The sequence below is a fragment of the Hemitrygon akajei genome, chromosome 8 (assembly GCF_048418815.1).
Source record: "Hemitrygon akajei chromosome 8, sHemAka1.3, whole genome shotgun sequence".
Classification (NCBI taxonomy): Eukaryota; Metazoa; Chordata; class Chondrichthyes; order Myliobatiformes; family Dasyatidae; genus Hemitrygon; species Hemitrygon akajei.
The window spans coordinates 7,532,821-7,548,808 of record NC_133131.1 but is presented as its reverse complement, the minus strand read 5'-3'; the positions used below and the strand labels follow the sequence as shown (position 1 = coordinate 7,548,808).

The following is a 15,988-nucleotide window of genomic DNA, read 5'->3' as shown; positions in this document are numbered from 1 at the left end:
AAGAGGAAGGACATTCTGCAGCGGGACTTCAGGGAACTCGGAAGAAGGCTGAAAAGCAGGATTTCCAGGATGGTTATCTCTGGTTTGCTTCCAGTTCCTCTTGCTGGAGAGGGCAGGAACAGGGAGATAATGCATCTGAATGTGTGGCTGAGGAACTGGTGCAGGAAGCAAGGATTTACATTCTTGGACCACTGGGATCTGTTTTGGGGTAGGGATGAATTGTACAAAAGGGACAGGTTGCACCTTAATAGGCAGGGGACCAGCATTCTGGCAGACGGGTTTGCCACTGCAACATGGATGTGTTTAAACTAAGTAGTGGGGGGGAGGGGATGAACTGGAAATATAAGGATGGAGTTAAAGGGAAAGTGAAAATAAGAAAAGTTAAAAAGGACAACAGAATCAATGGAGTAGAAAGCTCAAGAAGAGATCATACAGTATGGCCAAGTGAAATAGGAATTGATATGAAAGGAGAGGGGCGTAACGAATTAGAAGTATTATATATGAATGCACAAAGTATAAGGAATAAAGTAGATGAGCTTGAGACTCAGTTGGAAATTGGCAAATACGATGTTGTGGGAATAACAGAGGCATGGCTTCAAGCGGACAGGGCCTGGGAAATGAATATTCAAGGATATACATCTTATCGAAAGGACAGACGGACTGGCAGAGGGGGTGGGGTGGGGTGGCTCTGTTGGTGAGGAATGATATTCAGTCCCTTGCGAGGGGGGACATAGAATCAGGGGATGTAGAGTCAGTATGGATAGAACTGAGAAATTCTAAGGGTAGAAAGACCCTAATGGGAGTTATCTACAGGCCCCCAAACAGCAGTCTGGATGTAGGGTGTAAGTTGAATGAAGAATTAAGATTGGCATGTCGCAAAGGTAATGATACAGTTGTCATGGGGGATTTCAACATGCAGGTAGACTGGGAGAATCAGAATGATACTAGACCCCAAGAAAGGGAATTTGTGGAGTGCCTCCGAGATGGATTCTTAGAACAACTTGTACTGGAGCCTACTAGGGAGAAGGCAATTCTAGATTTAGTGTTGTGCAATAACCCGGATTTGATCAGGAACCTCGAGGTAAAGGAACCATTAGGAGGTAGTGACCATAATATGATATGTTTTAACCTACAATTTGAGAAGGAGAAGGGAAATTCGGATGTGTCAGTATTACAGTTGAACAAAGGGAACTATGGAGCTATGAGGGAGGAGTTGGCCAAAGTTCAATGGAACAATACCCTAGCAGGGAAGACAGTGGAACAACCATGGCAGGTATTTCTGGGAATAATGCAGAAGGTGCAGGATCGGTTCATTACAAAGAGGAAGAAAGATCCTAAGGGGAGTAAGAGGCAGCCGTGGCTGACGAGGGAAGTAAAGGGCAGTATAAAAATAAAAGAGAAGAGGTATAACATAGCAAAGATGAGCGGGAAATCGGAGGACTGGGAAGCTTTTAAAGAGCAACAGAAGATAACAAAAAAGGCAATACGCCAAGAAAAATTGAGGTACGAAGGTAAACTAGCCAAGAATATAAAGGAGGGTAGTAAAAACTTCTTTAGGTATGTGAATAGCAAAAACATAATTAAGACCAAAATTGGGTCATTGAAGACAGAAATGGGTGAATTTATTATGGGGAACAAGGAAATGGCAGATGAGTTGAACAGATACTTTGGATCTGTCTTTACTAGGAAAGACACAAACAATCTCCCAGATGTAATAGTGGCCAAAGGAACTAGGGTAAAGGATGAACTGAAGGAAATTTATATTAGGCAAGAAACGGTGTTGGATAGACTGTTGAGTCTGAAGGCTGATAAGTCCCCAGGACCTGATGGTCTGCATCCTAGGGTACTTAAAGAGGTGGCTCTAGAAATCGTGGACGCATTGGTAATCATTTTACAATGTTCTATAGATTCAGGAACAGTTCCTGCTGATTGGAGGGTGGCTACTGTTGTCCCACTTTTCAAGAAAGGAGGGAGAGAGAAAACGGGGAATTATAGACCGGTTAGCCTGACGTCAGTGGTGGGAAAGATGCTGGAGTCAATTATAAAAGAGGAAATTATGACATATTTGGATAGCAGTAGAAGGATCAGTCTGAGTCAGCATGGATTTATGAAGGGAAAATCATGCTTGACTAATCTTCTGGAGTTTTTTGAGGATGTAACTATAAAAATGGACAAGGGAGAGCCAGTGGATGTAGTGTACCTGGACTTCCAGAAAGCTTTTGATAAAGTCCCACATAGGAGATTAGTGGGCAAAATTAGGGCACATGGTATTGGGGGCAGAGTAAACTGACATGGATTGAAAATTGGCTGGCTGACAGGAAACAAAGAGTAGCGACTAATGGGTCCCTTTTGGAATGGCAGGCTGTGACCAGTGGGGTACCGCAAGGTTCGGTGCTGGGACTGCAGCTGTTTACAATATACATTAATGATTTAGATGAAGGGATTAAAAGTAACATTAGCAAATTTGCTGATGACACAAAGCTGGGTGGCAGTGTGAAATGTCAGGAGGATGTTATGAGAATGCAGGGGGACTTGGACAGGTCGGGTGAGTGGGCAAATGTATGGCAGATGCAGTTTAATGTGGATAAATGTGAGGTTATCCACTTTGGTGGCAAGAACAGGAAGGCAGATTACTATCTGAATGGAGTCAAGTTAGGAAAAGGGGAAGTACAACGAGATCTAGGTGTTCTTGTACATCAGTCAATGAAAGCAAGCATGCAGGTACAGCAGGCAGTGAAGAAAGCTAATGGCATGCTGGCCTTTATAACAAGAGGAATTGAGTGTAGGAGTAAAGTGGTCCTTCTGCAGCTGTACAGGGCCCTGGTGAGACCCCACCTGGAGTATTGTGTGCAGTTTTGGTCTCCAAATTTGAGGAAGGAGATTCTTGCTATTGAGGGAGTGCAGCGTAGATTTACAAGGTTAATTCCCGGAATGGCGGGACTGTCATATGTTGAAAGATTGGAGCGACTGGGCTTGTATACACTGGAATTTAGAAGGATGAGAGGGGATCTGATTGAAACATATAAGATTATTAAGGGCTTGGACACGCTGGAGGCAGGAAGCATGTTCCCGCTGATGGGTGAGTCCAGAACTAGAGGCCACAGTTTAAGAATAAAGGGGTAGGCCATTTAGAACAGAGATATGGAAAAACTTTTTCACCCAGAGAGTGGTGGATATGTGGAATGCTCTGCCCCAGAAGGCAGTGGAGGCCAAGTCTCTGGATGCATTCAAGAGAGAGTTAGATAGAGCTCTTATAGATAGTGGAGTCAAGGGATATGGGGAGAGGGCAGGAACGGGGTACTGATTGTGTATGATCAGCCATGATCACAGTGAATGGCGGTGCTGGCTAGAAGGGCCGAATGGCTTACTCCTGCACCTACTGTCTATTGACCCCCAGTACACCCTCAGGTGTGATGGTCATTAACGCAAACAACACATTTCACTCTTTTTCGATATACACACGATAAATTTGAATCTTGATCTTGTATCATATGCACTGACAATGGAGTTCATAGAATGGAAAATCAAGAATTTTAACATTTGTATTTTAATCCTATTTACCTTTTTTTTAAGTGTACACTGCATGTTTATCTTTGTGAACAGATGCTCCAAGTTGACTTGTGTGCAATATCTTTTACGCTATATGGTTTCCCCATTTACCACTGCAAAAAGTAGCAACTTGTGCTATTGACACAATGACTTGTGTGCTAACATGGCTTGGAAATGAGGCGGAACTTTTGACTGCAGCTAAAAACAAGTACGTAGTACATTGAATTGCTGTGACCTGTTCTCAACCTCAGTGCCATTGACCTGTTTCCACTTGGCATGGCAGTGACTATACTCTGTGACTGGGTGGCTACTTATGGCCAGCTTTCTGCTTCTGTTTCTTAGTAACAGAACTGAGACTGTCCAGATAAATTTAATTTATAATGTTACAGTTGGTCTAAAGCAGACTTTAATCTTATCAGATTGTTGGATAGATAGATGCTTTATTGATCCCAAAGGAAATTAGTGTCACAGCAGCATTACAAGTGCACAGATATACAAAAATTAGAAGAGAAGAAAGAATAAAAAATCAGTTACCTTCAACAGTCTAACTAGAGGGTATCATCACTTCCCCAGCTATAGGCTGGCTCATTATAGAGCCTAATGGCCGAGGATAAGAATGACCTCATATAGCGCTCTCAGGAGCAGCGCGGTTGTCTTAGTCCGTTCCTACAAGTGCACCTCTGTTCATCCAAGGTGGCGTACAGAGGATGAGTAATACTGTCCAGGATTGCCAGGATCTATTAGATTTAAACACTAGATCTAAATCCTGACCCCAATGTTGTGCTGCTTTTGCCAACAAACTTCTTTTGTTTTGCTTTGTCAGGCAATGATTGTTCGTAATGCAAAGGACACAGCCCATACTAAGGCGGAACGCAGTATCTTGGAAGATGTCAAGCATCCATTCATCGTGGATCTGATGTACGCTTTCCAGACTGGGGGGAAGCTCTACCTCATCCTTGAATATCTCAGTGGTCAGTACCAAAATGGATTGCGACTTTTTAAAAAAAAATTACCCACAGAACTGTATGAAGTATGATGTAAAGTACTTGTATGCCATTTATTATCTAGTCTAGTGGTCACCAACCTTTTTAAGCCCAAGATTCCCTACCTTAGCCTTAGTGAAAGGCAAGATTGACTCCAGATCGATCAGTTACACTCATGCGCACCAGGACAAAAAAAAACTGGAAGTAAAACTCTGCAACCTGTAAGTAGAAATAATGTATAAACACCAGGATTACCCACCCCTTTTTTGCACTGCGGACCAGTTTAATACTGACAATATTCTTGTGGACCGGCCGACGGACAGGGTGGGGGGATGTTAAACACGACGGAAATACAGCGATACTCGAAGCAGGTTCCTTATGTCCAGTCTATTCCGCAATTTAGTTTTCATGGCTCTCGGCACTGCTCGCGTTTTTTCCGCTTGGGGGAAAAGCTCAACAGGTTCGTCTTTAAGTGCAGGGTGCTTGGACTCAAGGTACTGAAGCAGTTTTGAGGGCTTCATTGCCTCATTAGACAGCCTCCGGGCATGAACTCCAGTCTCCTGCCCACCACCAGACACCTTGGCCAGGTGCGGGTGGGGTGAGAGGACAAAGTAAGGGCCGGCGGTCGCAGTCCGGAGAGAGCGACCGACCGAGCGAGGAGTGCGTTAGGACACGTGCCCACCCCCCTTGTAGGATCTATTGGCCGACAAAAGTTTGTTTCAGTAGATCGCAGCGCGGTAGTTGCTCTGCTGCCTATGAAACCCTGAGCCCAACTTAGATCGTCTGCGTATATTTTTGCACGGGTTCCCTACGAACATTCGGTGTGCTGAACAGGTTTAGGGCCGGTAGCAAAAGGACTTCCTGCGCGAGGGTATCACTACATTTAGGTGACTGATGACCTTGTGTGGGTTCAAGTTCAACAGTGTGTGACAGGGAATGACAAAAAGCGCAACTGACTCATCGTTTCCTTGTGGCCTGGTGGTTGGGGACCACTGAAGTACACTGTGTAGTGCGGGGGAGCTACGTGCATGCGCACTGGGCAGAAAGAACGGAACTAAAACCCCGCAACCCAGAAACAATCTCTCAACAGTATTTGTGTATTTAATTTTCATTTTTTTTTTGGATCTACTGGGAAAGTCTCAAAGATCGACCAGTCGATCGCGATCAACGGGTTGGTGACCACTAATCTAGCCCCTGGCTCCATACTCTCCTGTTTATTTCCATTGACTGTTTCAATCTATTGCTTGCTATTGTATCTCTAAACTCTTCCCTTCTTCTCCCACCATCTCCCAAACAGGCTGTATCTGCCTTTTATGCTGGTTCCATCTATCACCTACCAACTCCTGTCTCACTCTTCTCTCTCACCTCTTTATACAGGTTTTCTCTGTAGTCTCACCCCTGATCTAAATAGTAACACTTCTTTGCCTCTACAGTGTATCCTGTTGAGTTTGCCCAGCTGATTTTTTTTTGCACCATATCAAGTTACTGTTCTTGGTTACACTAGTTTGAATCAGTGACTGTTGAATCAATGTTTGTTGGAGAGGTTTGGTGTTCTTACTTGCTCTTAATAGTGTGGGCTGCATGAAAAATATCTGCCATCATTTTGGAGCCAAGTGGTGATGACTCTTATTCTATCTGCTTGAATCAATCCTAAAATAAATTAATGAATCCTTGTATTTTATTTGTACAAATGTTGTTTCTAGGTTGAATTGTATTATCTGATCACTCTGAACAATTTGGGATTAATGGTCGGAAGGTGACTAAATTAAAAGATTAAACTGTCAGTAATAGACACATTACATAGTAGATTAAGTGTATGTCATTTTCAGAAAGATATTAACAATGGTGTTCAATTGAGAGTACGGACAAGGATAGCAAATTGAATTAAGAACTAGTAAGTAAGGAATATTGAAGTAAGAGCCGTTTCTTGATTGCTAATGGGTTGTCCTTTAGGATTCAGTTATTAAGCCAATTTTATTTGTACATGTTTCATTGATTTGGAATAGGTCCAGGGGAGTGGTATGTTGGTTCTTAGGGATGGCTTGGAAGGATTTGATAGGATAGAGGGTTGAATTAAAAGCTGATAGATAAAATTCAATGCCAGTGCTGTGAAGTGTTTTATTAAAGGCAGGCATTATATAAGTAGAATTAGAATATATATAATCATTATATGTCATTATATATTATGAAAGAGATAAAAATTGAGGGAACAGGGAGTAATACCTCACATAGTATTAAAGATGTCGCCTTAAATTGAAAGACCTGTTTGAAACAGCAAATGGACCAAGGAGTTATTAAAGCACATGTATAGGCCAGTCAGCCCTTCGAGCTTTCATGCCTCTTGCACAGGGAATGTGATAAGGTCTTTGGCTCCTTTATCCATAACTCTGCTATATTTTTCTTCAGATATTTAATTTCCTTTTGAAAGCTGCTGTTAATAATACTTCCATTGCACTTTAAAGCAGCAAATTTTGGATCATGAGAACTCACTGCATGAGAGTTTATTTTTCATTGTAATTTCTGGTTGATTTTCATTTGGAGCAGTTTCTTCACTGTTCACTGTTTAAATCTTTTAATTTCAAAAATTAAAGCAAATTAGACCCCAGATCTCAAAGCAATAATCCTAACTTCTCCATTCAATCCATGTAATTGAAATCCCTCATCCTGAAACCATTCTGCTAAAATTGCATCTGGAGGGCCTTTGCATCATCTTCTGCAGTAATTAGAATTGGACATCATATGTTAGTTCTGGCAAAATCAATGTTTTGTAACGACTCAATGAAATGTCCTTTATCTTGTATAATTGTAAGCATTCCTGGTGTTAAGTTCAGAAGTGTGCAAAAGTCATCTGAGATAATATTTAATGCATTGGCTGAATTTTTGCCTCCTTCAACATCCAGCCTAAGTTACTAGGTGAAGATGCTACAATTGAGATGGAGTTCATTAGGTTTAAATCTGAGTCCTTGCATATCTGACACTGTTTCATGCAAAATGGTGCAGTATCTTGAGAAGGATTTTAAAAACCTTTGCTTTGAATAAACATTTTGTATCAGTTGATGGGAAGGTCTGAAAAGTGTTCCTGGAATTAAGAGAGATTGATGCTTGAAATGCATCACCTGATCGACTGTAACTGTCATTCTGGACTTCTGAAAATTTGCCAGCCTATTCTTCCAAACCCTCCCACCATTATGCTCAATTGATGCCTGGTGTCCTCATTGGGTTATGTCATTGCAGGTGGAGAGCTCTTTATGCAGCTGGAAAGAGAAGGAATCTTCATGGAAGATACTGCTTGGTAAGTGGAGTGTGTCATGTGTAGAAATAGGCCATTCTCTCCAAGATCCATTCACGTGTTCATCTAACACCTTCATCCTTGAACTTCCATGCTTTGCCATTCTCCGAGTATTTCCAAGTTCAGTAGACCGATCACTCTTTCCTGAGTACTCTGTTGAATTTACCCATTAACCATCTTATATTTACCAACTCCATATTTGGGCTCCCTCAAATGTTGGGACCATTCTGTCTCCATCAGGATTCAATTAGCTGGTCTGTCATGATCATTGCGTTTATTGGTGATTAAACCCATTCAATGAGATTGGCTTGCAGTCAATCTAATATTTAAGCACAAGCATTTCAGTGAGAAGACAATTGGGAGAAAGTCTATTTGACAATTCCAATAAAGCACCTGAAATAAAGTTAAAATTAACACCTCAAACTGAGTTCTTCAGAATTATATGATCTTTATAAAAGGGATGACTCCATGGAGATTATGATCTCATAGAATTAATATTTAAATAATGCTGTATCAGGGTTGATTCATAAAAAACAATTTCAGATCTGTTCTAACATAACAAAGCACAGAAACAAGGGTTGACTTTGTGGGTACATGTGTGAGTCATGGGAGTATTAGAAAAGGAGACTCTGGTCTGGTGTTGATGCTGTATATCATCCTGGGAATGGACACAGATTAATTTTGTTTTGTGAGGTGTTTATTTAGAGATGCAGTGAGGAGCAGGCCCTTTTGGCTCAATGTGCTGTATCACCTATTTAATCCTGGCCTAATCAAGGACAATTTACAATGACCAATTAACCTACTAACTAATACATTCTGCATTGTGGGAGGAAACCAGAGCACCTGGAGGAAATTCATGTGTTTATGTGAAGGACATCGTCGGAATAGAACTCTGTTATGCTAACCGCTATGCTACCGTGGCACTGTGATCTGAATGCCATCAAAATTATGACCTCAAGGTTTGGGAGTGGTGGTGGGCGAGGCAAGCAGTACATTGGTACAGTAGGTTAATTGTACTGTAAATTACCCCTTGTATTGATACATGGTGGGAGAATCAAGATGGAACATGTAATAATATAAGTGTGTAAAAGAGAATACTTAACAGAAAAATTAGCGAAGGAACGGCATTGCTCTGAGGGCTTGATGAGGTCAGTGGCCTTTCTGTATTGTGTGAAATATGAAGTTATATTAGCTTTATTTAGTATATTGAATATGGAAAGGTAATGAGCAGTGATTTTAAATTTAAAAGATCGGTGCTATGATTTTAAAGAGCTTTGGAAATTTTATCTAGAATATCTTTTTAAGCTATTAATTTTTTTCCTGCCCTCTCGAATTTCAGTTTTTATTTAGCGGAAATCTCAATGGCTTTGGGACACTTGCATCAGAAAGGTATTATTTACCGTGACTTGAAGCCAGAGAACATCATGCTCAATCATCAAGGTAAATGGAAACGTTATAAATTGTGTTCAGTGACCTGAGCACTGTTGTGAATGGAGCAGTTCTTCCTTTTTCTTTAGATAAAATCTATATTTCAGCTGGTTTTTTTCGGTATTAGATGATTTTTCATATTTACTTAACAGCTGTTGGCTAAATCTTAAATTGCTGATTTCAGATCTTTACCTTGTTTTGCTCTCCCTGTTCTTTCTGTTTGCTCTCTCCCTATTTATTTATTTAATGGACCATAGTTAATATGTTTAATGTTTGCTTAAGATGCAGTTTAAAATGAAAGAATCTGAATGTCAGTATTCATTGTTCAAATGGATTTTTAAGAAGATTTTCTTGCATTTTTTGTTGAAATTCTAGTAATTATATACCAGATTGTGAATGACATGCATAATTGCGGTTAACTACATAGTCTCAGCTAACCAGGAAAGAACAGAAGCCAGCAGGTTGACCTTTGATAGTGATCATTTTGAATTCAGCAGTAAATTTGTTACCAAAGTCCGCAAGGCACCTTGTACAATCCTGACATTCATTTTCTTGTGGGCATACTCAATAAATCCATAATAGAGTCAACTAAAGACTGCACCAACTTGGGCATTCAACCAGAGTGCAAAACACAACAAACTGCAAATACAAAAAGAATAATAAATAAACAGTAAATATCAAGAACATGATATGAAGAGTCCTTAGTGTGTCCATAGGTTGTGGCTACATTTCAGTGATATGGTGAGTGAAGTTATCCCCTTTGGTTCAAGAGTCTGATGGTTAAGGAGTGATAACTGTTCCTGAACCTGCTGGTGTGGGTGCTGTGGCACCTGTACCTCCTTCCTGATGGCAGCAGTGAGAAGAGAGCAAGGGCTGGATGGTGGGGTTCCTGATGATGATGCTTTCCTGTGACAACACTGTGTGTAGATGTGCTCAGAGGTGGGGAGGGTTTACCCATGATGGGCTGAGCCGTATCCACGATTTTTTGTAGGACTTTCCTTTTAAAGGCATTGGTGTTTCATGGCAGGCTGTGAAGGGGCTAGTCAATACACTCTTCACCACACATCTAGAAAACTTTTAGTTATCATGCTAAATCTTGGCAAACTCTTACAGAGGTAAAGGCACTGTTATCCTTTCTTCATAATTTGCAGTTATATGCTGGGCCCAGGACTTGTCTTCCAAAATGATAACACTAAGAATTTAAAGTTACTGACCCTCTTCACCTCTGATCCTCCAATGAGGACCTCTGGCTTCCTCCTACTGAAGTCAATGATCAGCTCCTTGCTCTTGCTGACCTTGATTAAGAGGTTGTTGTTGTAGCACCACTAAGCTGGATTTTCAATCTCCTTCCTATATCCGGATTTATCACCACCTTTGATTTGGCTGTGGTGTCATCAACAAGCTTGAATACAGCATTGGACCCATGCTTAGCCATTCAGACATAAGTGTAAAGTAGGTAGAGCAAGGGCTAAGCACACAGTCTAGTGCATCTGTGCTGATAGAGATTGTGGAGGAGATGTTGCCAATCCGAACTGACTGCGGTCTGCAAGTGAGGAAGTAAAGGATCCAGTTGCACAAGGAGGTATTCAGGCCGAGATCTTGGAGCTTATTGATTAGTTTTGAGGGGATGATGGTATTGAATGCCAAGCTTGTAGTCAATAAAGAGCATCTGATGTCTGCATCTTTGCTGTCCAGATGTTCCAGGCTTGATTGAAGAGCCGATGTGATGGCATCTGCTGTGGACCTGTTGCACCGGTAGGCAAATTGGAATGGATCCAAGTCGCTTCTCAGTCAGGAGTTGATATGTTTCATCACCAACCTCTCAAAACACTTCATCACTGTGGATGTAAGTGCTACTGGGCGATAGTTGTTGAGGCAGGTTACCATGTTCATTTTATAAGTGAAGCCTGCTTGAAGCAGCTGGATACCTCCGACTGCCAAAGTAAGAGGCTAAAGATCTCAGTGAACACTGAAGCCAGTTGGTCGGCACAGGTCTGTAGTACTTGGCCAGGACCCTGTCTGGCCTGGATACTTTTCATGGACTCAGACTAAAATCAAAGTCATCGGGGACTGTAGGAGTTTGTGAAGGTTCTTCCAGGTTTTGACAGTAAAAGCGAGCATAGAACTCATTTGGAAGTGAGGCTGTCTGTGTTGCTTGATTTTACTGTACAAGAGGTGATAGCATTCAAGCCCTGCCTCAACTGTTGGGAATCCTTAGTTGATTCAGATTTAGTCCTGAATTACCACTTTGCCTGTGAAATGGCTTTCCGGAGATCATACCTGGACCTCTTGTAACATTCTTGGTGACCAGACTTGAATGCTTCTGATCTGGCCCTCAGTAGACTGCAGATCTCATGGTTCATTCAGGTCTTCTGGTTGAGGAAGACTGAATGATTTTTGGGAGACACATTTATAAAGTCTGTGACAACCTTGGTGTATTCATTCAGATGCACAGATGTGCCCGTGAACACTGCCTAGTCCACTGACTCAAAGCAGTCCCGTAGCCTCTCCTCTGCCTCCCACAACCACCTCTTTGTTGTCCTAATCTCAGCTGCTTTGCTTTTTAGCCTCTGCCTGTATGCAGGTAGGAGAAAACCAGCCAAGTGAGCAGATTTCCTCAAAATGCAGTCTTGGCATGGAACGGTAGGCATTCTTATCCTAGTATCTCTGTTATCTGTGTTAGGATCTCTGGTGCTGCAGGTTATATGCGGATAGTAATTGGGCAGGGATTTCTTCAAGCAAGTTTGGATAAAGTCTTCGATTACGACTAACAACCCCATCTGGCACTAACAATTATTCCACAGTCAAGATCACATTTCTTCCCATTCTGATCTGAGTCTGAATAATATTTGAACCTCTCGACCATGTCAACATGATTTTATGTATTGAGTTGCTGCCACACGATTGGCTGATTAGATAGTTGCTATAATGAGCAAGTGTATAGGTGTAACTTTTAAGTGGCCACTGAGTATATATCTGAAACTCAAGTTTGCTATATGCACTTTGGTTGAAATGGTTTTGACTGTAGAATGCCGACTGGAGTTGGTGAGGAAGCATTTGTGCTTACTCTTCATTCCACTGAAATGTAAAATGGTGGTTTTACAACTTCCTGCTCTGCAGCTGCTGAAATAGTAGGGGAGCATATGTTAAAACTGCATCAGCCCCACTTCTATCTCTGTTGTCAGACTGAATTTAATACCTACATACAGGATTGGGTAGTATAGAATGAGGTTTAATATCACTGTTCAGCAGTACATTGTGATAAATAATTTAAAGATCTATAAATTATAGCAAGTTTATCTTTTTTTAAAAAAAGTTCAAAAAGAAAGCAAAAATAAAAGTAAAATATTAGAGGTAGTGTTCATGGGATCATTGTCCAGTCAGAAACCTGATAACAACTCTTCCTGAAGTGTTACAGTGTGTGTCCGTAGGCTCCTGTACCAACCACCTTGATGGTAGCGGTGAGAAGAGAGCATTTCCTGGGCAGTGGGGATACTTAGTGGTTGCTGCGTTTTTTTTTCCCTGAAGCATCACCTTTTAAAAATGTCTTGCTGCTGGGGAGTCAAGTGTAAATGATGGAGCTTACTGAGCTTACAACTTTCTGCTGCTCCTGTGTATTGGTCCTTCCATAGCAGACGATGATGCAACCAGTTAGAATGCTGTCCACGGTACATTTGTGGAAATTTTGTGTGAGTTTTTCGTGACATACCAATTCTTCTCAAGCAGGGGATTTAAAATGAAGGAACTATTTGATTATGAAGGTTAAATGTGTTACTTTTACAAAATGATCATGGAAATCTGATCCAGGATTATAGGACTTGACAGAGAATCAAGTTGTTCTGTTGGGCTTTCCCAGTGGTGTTTGACATAGTCTTAAGGTGCAGGTATAAATATGTTTTGTACAAAAGGTGGAGCACATCAAAAGGCTCTGAAGAGTTACGCTTTGAATTTTCAAACACTTTGCAGAAAGTTAACATCCATAAAATGCTGAAGGAACTCTGGTTAGCCAGCATCTATAACAGGGGCTCCCACCCTTTTTTTATGCCATGGACTGCAGGTTGGGAATCCTGATCTAGAGAGAGGAATAAAGAATCAATATTTAGGCTGGGATCTTTCATCACATCTTGGTGAAAGGTTTTGGCGTGAAATTTCAATTCGCAATTCCTCTCTATAAATTTTGTCAGACCTGCATATTGTGTGTGTTACTCCGGATTTTCAGTATCTGCAGAGTCTCATGCTTAGGAAGTCGACATCAGTCACAGAAATTGGCATTAGTGCAAGATAGGATTCATATTTAGAATGTGAGTTATTCAGCCTATTGTGTCCAGACTGGGATTCTACCAACTCCAAAGTCAGTATTTATTTTCAAAGTATGTATATGTTACCATGCAGCACCTTGAGGTACCTTCTCTGGTTGGCATGTGCAGGAGAATGAAAACAATGCAATAGAATTTATATTTTATATCTTTGTTAGGATACTAGTTGTTTCTGTTTTGCAGCTTGAAGCCAACTGACATCAAAGTTCAAAGTATGTTTATTATCAAAGCATGCATACAGCATACAGCCATGAGATTCATCTCCTTACAGATATGCTTCCAATTTCTCTGGCCACCAATTAACTTCTGACCCGAGTGTGCATATGATTTAATAGTTTATCAGTCATAATTTTATTATAGGCTTTTATGCTGCAAAACGGATGCCTGTAAGTGATGCAAAGTGGTAGAGATATTGTATACAGTGGATTTGTGTTAACTCAGCCATTCATTGGTTACTCGGCAGTCAATTATTTTGAACAACTCTTAGAACAAAAAGCAATCGAGAAACTAGCTGGGATTCCGTTTGTATATTTGGGGCATTATTGCACTTGGGACAGGAGATTGTTGTTGAACAGTATCTTGAAAACACAATAAAAAAAGTTTTAAAAAAAAGAACAGTATCTAACTTGAGTCGGTTGCTGATGCTTGTGTGATCATTAGACTCTTCATGCTTAGAGCAAACAGTATTTTGCCTTTGACAAGGTGCCACACATGATGCTGCTTAGCAAGATAAGAGCCCATGGAATTACAGGGGAGTTACTAGCATGGGTGGAGCATTGGTCAGCAGAAAACAGTGGGAATAAAGGGATCCTATTCTGGCTGGCTGCCGGTTACCACTGGAGTTTCACAGGGGTCGGTGTTGGGACTGCTGCTTTTTACGATATATCTCAATGATTTGGGCTATGGGTTTAATGGATTTGTGGCTAAATTTGCCAATGATACAAAGATAGCTGGAGGAGCGAGTAGTGTTGAGAAAACAGAGAGCCTGCAGAGAGACTTAGATAGTTTAGGGGAATGGTTTAAAGAAAAGTGGCAAATGAAATACAGTGTTGGAAAGTGGATGGTCATGCACTTGGGTGGAAGAAATAAGCGGGCAGACTATTATTTAGATGGAGAGAGAATTCAAAATGCAGAGATGCAAAGGGACTTGGAAGTCCTTGTGCAGGATACCCTAAAGGTTAACCTCCAGGTTGAGTTGGTGGTGAAGAAGGCAAATGCAATGTTGGCATTTGTTTCTAGAGATACAGAATACAAGAGTAAGGATGTGATGTTGAGGCTCTATAAGGCACTCATGAGACCACACTTAGAGTATTATGTGCAGTTTTGGGCTCATTTTAGCAAGGATATACTGACATTGGAGAGGGTTCAGAGAAGATTCACGAGAATGATTCCAAGAATCTAAGAGTTACTGTATGAGGAATGTCTGTCAGCTCTTGGGCTGTATTCCCCGGAGTTCAGGAGAATGAGGGGGATCTCATAGAAACATTCCAAATGTTAAAAGGCCTGAACAGATTAGATACGACAAAGTTATTTCCCATGGTAGGGGAGTCTAGGACAAGAGGACATGACTTCAGGATTGAAGGACGTCCATTTAGAACAGAGATGAGGAGAAATTACTTCAGTCAGAGGGTGGTAAATCTGTGGGATTTGTTACCACGAGCGGCTGTGGAGGCCAAGTCATTGGGTGCATTTAAGGCAGAGATAGACAGGTTCTTGATTAGCCAGGGCATCAGAGGATATGGGGAGAAGGCAGGGGAGTGAGGATAACTGGAATAATTGGATCAGCCCATGGCGGAGTAGACTCGATGAGCTGAATGGCCTACTTCTGCTCCTATATCTTATGGTCTTATTTAAATAGTGTCAGTTTGTATTTTTAAAAAATTATTTTGTCACTGATAGTTGGTCAGAAGTAAGCAGTAAGACAATTTGTTTTGCTCACTGCGGTTTCAAGCATTCAGGATTGGGGATGTCAGAGAAAGCCTGGAGTGAAAATGAAAAACAATTTCACTACTGCAAGTCAAGAACAATGAAGGTATTGAAAATCATCTTGAATGTTACAATGAAAATGAAGATTTGATGTATGCAATCATCAAAACTGAATGAAGGGAGTACTAGATATCTGTGCTGATTGTTAATTTACAGTCAGTCAAAAGAACACCAGTGTACACTGGATAAACTCCTCTGTTAGTAACTATTAGGAACTAATGCCTTTTTAGTACTGTAGTGGCATATGTATAATTTGTTCTGTATTTCATTTAAATACATAATTTATTACTCAGTTAAACGGTAGTTAGTCTTTTTTATACCTTTTTAACTATTTCATGCAAGTTTGGCTGATTATGACAGCTGCATAATTGGTCTTGATGTGTCCCAGTTAACTGGAATCCACTGTATTTTGTGGATTCTGTTTTGATTGGTGAAGT

General features: G+C 41.0%; 1 protein-coding gene across 1 annotated transcript in view; it reads left to right on the top strand.

The window, feature by feature from the left end:
* Window positions 1-15,988, top strand: part of LOC140731592 (ribosomal protein S6 kinase beta-1-like) — a 98,463-nt gene that overhangs the window by 32,025 nt on the left and 50,450 nt on the right. The window contains exons 5-7 of the mRNA XM_073053135.1: window positions 4,373-4,520; window positions 7,767-7,824; window positions 9,161-9,261. Of these exons, the coding sequence (XP_072909236.1) occupies window positions 4,373-4,520; window positions 7,767-7,824; window positions 9,161-9,261 (307 nt within the window). The remainder of the gene's footprint in view (window positions 1-4,372; window positions 4,521-7,766; window positions 7,825-9,160; window positions 9,262-15,988) is intronic.